This window comes from Nematolebias whitei, chromosome 11, assembly GCF_014905685.2.
Source record: "Nematolebias whitei isolate Nwh7 chromosome 11, NemWhi1, whole genome shotgun sequence".
In the NCBI taxonomy this organism is placed as follows: Eukaryota; Metazoa; Chordata; class Actinopteri; order Cyprinodontiformes; family Rivulidae; genus Nematolebias; species Nematolebias whitei.
In genome coordinates this window covers 29,452,331-29,459,934 of record NC_056508.1, presented here as the reverse complement: position 1 = coordinate 29,459,934, position 7,604 = coordinate 29,452,331, and the positions used below count along the sequence as shown (strand labels likewise).

Genomic DNA, 7,604 nt, shown 5'->3' with positions numbered 1-7,604 from the left:
TGGATGGATGGATGGATGGATGGATGGATGGATGGATGGATGGATGGTGCTGCACCAACCAGGATAAATTAAGCTGTTTTGACCATTAAATAAATGTATAATAAACGTGACGGGTCAGCGGTGATGCATAATAAATGCGACTTGTACGCCAAAGCAACTTATACTGTATATGATATATTTTTTATGCTTTTGTTTTGGTCTGATACGACTTTTAGTCCGGAGCCACTTATACGCCAGAAAATACGGTACTCAGTTTTCTCTTATCTGCTTTACTTTTGGGTGTTTCTTAAAAAGTTTTGAAACATTTACAGCACGTACCTTTCTGGCTTTTGTTTTCGTTTTACAGTAGTCCCCCGCTCTTTCGCAGTTTTCCAATGATTGTCAACTTTAATATTACTCATGAGATAGGGACAGTATGGGATAAAAAGTTAATGAAAAAGAACTTTAGACGGGCACCGCCATTTTGTAGTTTTCTTTCACTAAGCCTACACTGTTTTGCCTGCAGTCAAAAGAACTACAGTACCCAGAAGCCAACAGTGCTTCCAGCTGCTGCTTTCTGCCCAAATGGAGGGAAAGTTGTGCAATGCCAAGTCAGAAGCAACGATCTACATTAAGTTCACAGAACTGGCAGGAAAGTCGCACATAATCCTGAAGCTTCCTGAAGCTCAATTATCCACGTGCACATCAACCTGGACAGGGCGGTGGGCTTCATCACTGCAGGGTAGATCTGCAGAACCGGAATCAAGCCTGACTGGAACCGAGCTGCTGTTCTGCAGAGCTGGTGAGTAAAATTTTGCAGTACTGTACAGTACATATACGTATGTTGTTAAAATGACGTAGGTTTAAGAGTTTAGAACATTGTAAGAGTGCGTGAAGGGTTTGTAAAGACTTAAAATATATAGAAACACTAAAATAAATATAGCTTTCCTACTTCATGGTTTGTCACCTATCACGGGGGTGTTTGGAACATAACCCCGCGATAATCACTACTGTACAGTACCTCTAAAAACGTGCAAAAATTAAACTGGTTGCAGACTCATCTACACTTCTCCTGGTCCCAACAGTTTACAAAATTCAAGATGTGCAACACCAAAAAATAAAATGGCTTGAACAAAGTGTTTTGTGATATGAGTGTTTGTGCACAATATCAGTCGCAAGTTTGAGAATGACAAACAAATGGGATTGAAGTTAATCAAAAATATTTTTCTCTAAACATCCTTCTCTCTACATATAGCTCTAAATCGTAAGTGTATTATTTCTAAGTGAGCAGCATCTGACTGACAGCACTACAGATTACGAACATAAGAAGCAGCAATGAGAGATGGGAAACAAACTCTCAGGTTACACTAAGTTCTTCACATAACTCTCCTACATTTGTAACAAAACACAAGATGATCCAAACACAAAGAATGTGTGAGAATAAATACCACCATGTGTGCGTTTGGAGGGTGTGCTTTCTCATGGCAACCAGATGTGTGTTTATCAGTCCAACCTCTGTTTTGGTGCTCTCCTCGTTGAAGGTGACGTGCTGGATGAAGTTGGCTCCATACAGCTGGCCATTTTCGTCAGTGGAACACAGCAACTCCACAGCTTCTTTAAGAGTATTATCCGACATGCTCATTGCAGAGTTTACCCTACACAAACAGGAGCGGGAATCATTGGACACCATTGAGAATTAGTTTGTCTGGATTCAGTGAATAATAACTTAATAGTGTAAAGTGTTTTTTTTTTTTGTGATGAGTTTAACGAGTCACAGCAGAATGTAAAGAGATAAGTAAACTCACGCTGACGTCTGCTCTATTTTGGACATTTTGATTGTGCTCATCCTGCCATCCGTTTGAATTTGGTTAGAAGGTGGCTGGTTGATGCGTGTTTGGCTGTCAGAGTGGTATACGCCATTAACCATGGAGGAGGTGCTCTGCTGATGAACTTGAAAAGCATTCTGCCCTTTGAGTCTCTAAAAATATAAAAACATTTTCAACATTAGTATTATTATTATTATGCAGAATACCTGAATTTATTTTATTTTTACAAAAACTAAACAAAAAATGATCACCATGGTAGCTGTTCCGGGAGAACGAGGAGGGGCCAAAGTAGGATCACTGCGACTGGTTGTCAGTCCGTTGGGTTTCTTTTGTCCGACAGTGGTGTTGATCTGCTGTTCCCATGCGCTCGACGAGCTGACGTTTCTTCTAATGGGAAATCTAGCAGATTGACTACGACTCTTCTGGTAATTTGCCTAAAAAATAAAGAAGAAAACTCAGGAGGAATACTCAATATGCCACATTTTCTGAGCTTCACTGAAGCAGAAATTCAATCAACAAAAGTAAGTTTTTAAAAACATTCACTACAACCAAAGGCAGAAATATAACCTGGCAGAAAGCCTGAATACTCTTAGTTTTCTTATTTGATCTTAGTTATTAGTAGATAAAGTTAAATATTTTCAATAAAAGACAAACCTGTCTGTCTGCATTAAACAAGAAATGTTACAATTGAGCCATTTTGTACTTATAAACCAAATAAAGCATTATTTAACTTATAACATAAACTCAGCCTAACATTATTTTATAATTATGATTTCCAATATGTAACAATTTGAAACTTTCATCAACACAAAAAATATATAATTAAATAAATAATTTGTGTTTAAGTAAGAAGACATTTTGCAATCAATCATGTGTCTCCAGTTTGTTTAAATTTTAAAAAGAATAAAGAAGAACTTGTCACTTCGTTCTGACACACACACACAAAAAGTATGAGGAAAGTTTTTCCAACATCCAAAAATCATTAATCACAGCTTATAGAAACGCCCCCAGCTGACATCTTGACACATTGACTTGGATAATTCATCAGGAAGGTTCAGGATTGTGTGAAAGTTAGAAGCTTAGACACACAAAGACAACTTTCTCCTGTTTTAAACCAGACAGGTTACTGAGTAAACACCACCCCACAGATGCTCCATTTGGCAGTGAAGGCGTCTTTACACCCGTCAGCTGCACACTTTGATAACCACTGCGTGTTTGCGCTCACTGTGCTGCACGTTCTCTTCCTTTTTGACTCAAAAATAGGCACTTCCTTATATCCAAGATCGAACAAGACAAAAAAAAATACAAACAGGGAAAATACAGATGCCAAAAAGACCAGCAGTGTACTGCCGCTGACGTGTGTCTGCTCATAATACAGCTCCTTCTTTCCATATCCTCCTTCACTACAGCAACAAACCCTCTGAGCTCCTTTTGTCATGGATGTTATGATCATAACTAAGTAATTGGAAAACTATCTATACATCTTTTTTCTTAGTTTTAACATGCTTTAAGATTTCCAAAAAGATTTATTCTAAGAATAATGTGGTTCAAAAAACTTTCTACAAAAATTGTAGTACTAAATATGTTGTTTTCAGAGGAAAAAATGCTGTTAGGCAAATCCCTTGGAGTCTCATGATACACAGTAAATCATAAAATACTTTATGCACCCCCCCCCCCAAAAAAAAAAAAAACAGCATAGATTTTATCTTAACATTCATGCTGCTAAACACTTATTGAGTCTACAAAATTAAAACACCCGTGTATTAGTTGTGACTTGGCTGGAAAAGTAGACGTATTACAATAAACAATAGTGACTTACAAATAACCCTAAAAAATACTAAAAGCCATCTCTGGTTGCATCACGTCCCAACTGAATAAATTAGCATCATACAGATAATGAGCGCTGGCTATAACTTGTAAATTGTAGCAGGTTTACTGCAAAGTTCACACGATAAGGAATTTGTCCTGGTGACATAGCGCAGAAGGTCCACAATATTGAAAACAAACAATGTTTATAAAATGCCACTCCATAAAAATATGCCAATCGATGCGAAAAATAAGCAAATGCGTAAAAAAAAATCGTAAAATATAAGATGAACAAAAATGTGCTAATATATAAAAAGCCACACAATCATCAAAAAAACTGAAATAGAAAGAAGTGACACAGATCCAAAGCTCAGGGTTTTAATTAAGCCCGTTTAATGTTTTTTTAAACTCCTCTGTTTAGTTTCTGAGTTTGACGCTACGTTTACAATCAGACACCGGTAATAGCCATATTTATTAAAAGAACAACCTAACAAAATCAAACCATTAGCTATTGTAGTTAGCTTGTAATTATCTTTTGATTAAATCTACATTTATTATATGTACCTACCCATCAAACAATGCCTCCAGGCTTTGAAATCACATGAAATTGTAGAGTTCATATCAAATTAAAAGTCGCTTTTATCTGAATATCAGCTGAATTGTCCCTTGCAGGCAACACTTCAACTGAGAATACAAAACTGTTGTAATGTGGTATTCAACATATATGTACAAACTGAGATAAAGATTAAACATTTATCAAATAAGATTTATCCAACAAAGTAGCTTTCAACCTTAAAAACAATTTCCATGTGTGTTAATGTATGCAGTGCTGTATGGTAGGTTATATAAATATTTAGCTCTTTATCGTTCTTTAGAGATCAACACAAGACTAATGGATCTCATGATGTGATGATTATGAGCCTTCGTCAGCAAGAAAACACCAACAGGCTCCCTAGAAATGTCTCAGTTCTATATCAGGTCAGGTCAGGTCAGAGTAAAGAGGTAAGCACACCCACAAACAATTACTCACATCAACACACAGCTGCAGTCAACGTTACTCGTTTTTGTCTAGTTTTGCAAATGTGTTGCTCTTAAAAAACAGAGGAAAACAAACAAAACCAACAAGATGCAAAACGGCTGCCTGACTTACAATTTGTGCTGTGGGACGACGTCAGTTCGGTCAAAACGTAAAAATCAGAGGATATAATCGCAAGAGTTATGTCACGTTTAACCTTCATTCTAAATGTCATCACTTTGATTCATAAGAATCTGGGTGTCTGAGAACGTTCTGTTGTTTTAAAGACAGGCACAGTAACCTTTAAAGACAGATGCACAGTAACCTAGCTGCCGTAAAGTTGTGAAAGTATCTGTTTTTATTTTTAAAAAAGTTTTAGTAAAGTCATTTGTGATTTTGCAAATTGAATGTTTTGTGAGAAAATAATGACAGAGAATTATTGATCCTTAAAACATTGCATTCATTCCAGATGATGAGCCAACAAATAGGGTTAAAAATAAACGTCTTTGCCTTTTGTCTCCTTCTGTAAGAAATCAAATCCAAACGCAGCACAACCCGAGCTGTTCAAAACAGAACAATAACATCTACAAAGTATTTTATCAGATGTAAACACAATAAGAACTGTTTGACTTCTATCTCGACTCAAGTTACTGTTCAGTCTTGATGCTTACTGTTTTGTAACATTTGTAATGTTTTGTGCCAGCAGTTTGTGTGTATAAGTACACACACATATCAGTAGTCCAAAGCAATGGACACACTGCGGCTAATACTCTGACACTGCTTTTATTTTGTTGTTTTTTAACCAACAGCTTTAATTCATGTATAAAAACACTTCCATGGCTGTTTGTGAGGAAAGGACTATAAAGATGCGTTGCATTATTAGACTGCTTGTGTGCACACACGCACAAATGTTTCAGCGGTTTAGACTATTTATTTTAGTTTCAGACAGTTATTCCTCAAACCATTTTCTAGTGTTTTACACCACTTTAATAATAATTTTATAAACTTCCAGCATTGAAATGGTTGACCAAAATTTGAGATTTATTAAAAATTGTGATTTTTTTTTTTTTTTTACTGTAAAATCTATAAGATAAAAGTTTTGTGCTCTGATTAAAAGCATGTGATGCTGAACAGAAAGGAAACAATTACCAGTTTGTTGTAGCCTGCCGACATGGTGGAGTTGGTGCGACTCACGAGGTCATTTCCTTTAGACGCCATCAACTTGTACGTCCCAAACTCATTATAGGTGGTGAAATTTTTGGGTGATGGGCCTGTTGGCAGAAAAAAAAAAATCATGAAACTAACTTACAAATAGGCATTAAGTATTAAAAAAAAATGAATGAAAAATAGTTCAGCAGAGGATACAATGTGTAATTCCTCTCATTTTTATTACTTACATGTATATATAATGAACAACATGCTTCATTTTGCTTCCCTTGCAGATTTTTCAAAGGTTTACTTTTACAAACCCACTTCAGAATTACTATAATTTGCACCTGCTTGTCCTTTAGACAGACATAACATCATGTCTGTCACAATAAGAGGCTCTGAGCTGTAATTTAGTTGTAAAGTGAGGGAGGTTTCACTGAACAATCTTTCTGGCTGGTTGGAGGAGAGACCAACTCCCATTCTGTACCAAGTCTAAGAAACAAAACCTTTATTTATTTATTTGTTAGTTTGTTTATTATCTGTGCAAACAAACTATTATGAAAGGAGCGTTTCCCAGAGAGACAAACCATCTATACCAAAACGGAAAAAAGTCGTAAAAGTTAATTACAAGTCAATCTAAACACCTTCTTTCTCACTTCTGAAAGTGGTCAAACCGCTCGTTTTACTAGTTTTTGTGCTGTTGCCATGACAACCCCAACTAAACAAGAAGCCCTGCACTGTTTTCTTCAAGCTCCACAAATAAACCTATCAATCTTAGCAGAGATAGTAAAAATGGCTCAAGCCATAAAAAACAAATTGTTTTGGAAAACTAAAACATAATTACCAGTGTCAGTGAATTTTTATGGGTTTCATGAGGAATAGGTTTGGCTGCTGTTTTACACCTGAGGAGCTCAACCAGTTTAAATAGCTTGTTCTGTTGCTGCCAAGCTAGCTACACATTTCCTGCTGGATGCAGCTACTGTGCCACCAACGCACCCACTTGTCACTTTTTTTTCCACGGAAGCCGTCCCGTTCCCACGCACGCAACTAGTTTGAACTAGAATATTTTGCCCCACGTTTCACCTCGAACTTGTTCTGGATTCCTGTAATTATTAATACGCAGAAATGAGCCTCCTTCCGACAGGTTGGTTGATGCCACCTCTCTGAAAGTTGTTGATGACGCACTTTTCCCCCCATAACAAAAACCTCAAAAACGTTATAAATTAAGCAGACAGCTGGCAAACAGCACGCGCGCCGACGAGAGAAAAATAACTCATTTCAAATAAAGTCGTGTAAAAGTAGTTTTCATACTTGTAGGAGACAGCGGGCTGCTTTGGCCGTGTTTGGACTTGGTCCTCTTAATGCTGTGAACCTGCTCGAGCACGCGCTGCTTCCCGGAGCTCAGGCTCCTGTCAGACGGCAGCGCGAGCGAGGTGTCCTCCGCGCCCCCGACGGTCGTGGCGGATCGCAGCGGGTCCGGTGCCATCATCTTCCCGACTCGGCGCCCCGTCTTTTCCTTAGAAACGGATCGGTTAAACCAGTTTCCCCGAAAGAGCGAGCCCGGAGAAGAGGAGCAGCAACAACGAATGCAGCTGATGTGCCAAGAATGCAGATGAGTTCAACGTTCCCAGAGCTGCTGCGGTGGACTCCACCCTCGGGACCGCGCCCCGCCGAGCGCACTGAAGTTTACCGGCAGGTGCTGGAGAAAGGTGGAGCCGCAGCAGAAGCGCACACCACTGCAGAGCAATGTGGATGTCAACAAAACGCATCTTTTAGTTACTTTCCTTTAGCGCCACCATGGGCGAAACCAGGGGGGGGGGGGGGGGGGG

At 38.3% G+C, this 7,604-nt stretch overlaps 1 protein-coding gene across 1 annotated transcript in view; it reads right to left on the bottom strand.

The window, feature by feature from the left end:
- LOC119416930 (plakophilin-1) overlaps positions 1-7,416 on the bottom strand; it is a 12,589-nt gene extending 5,173 nt beyond the window's left edge. Inside the window, exons 1-5 of the mRNA XM_037684129.1 lie at positions 7,087-7,416; positions 5,776-5,897; positions 2,057-2,239; positions 1,785-1,957; positions 1,493-1,634 (exon numbers count right to left, since the gene is read on the bottom strand). Of these exons, the coding sequence (XP_037540057.1) occupies positions 1,493-1,634; positions 1,785-1,957; positions 2,057-2,239; positions 5,776-5,897; positions 7,087-7,264 (798 nt within the window). The 5' untranslated portion in view covers positions 7,265-7,416. The remainder of the gene's footprint in view (positions 1-1,492; positions 1,635-1,784; positions 1,958-2,056; positions 2,240-5,775; positions 5,898-7,086) is intronic.
- Between the last annotated feature and the right edge of the window lie 188 nt (positions 7,417-7,604).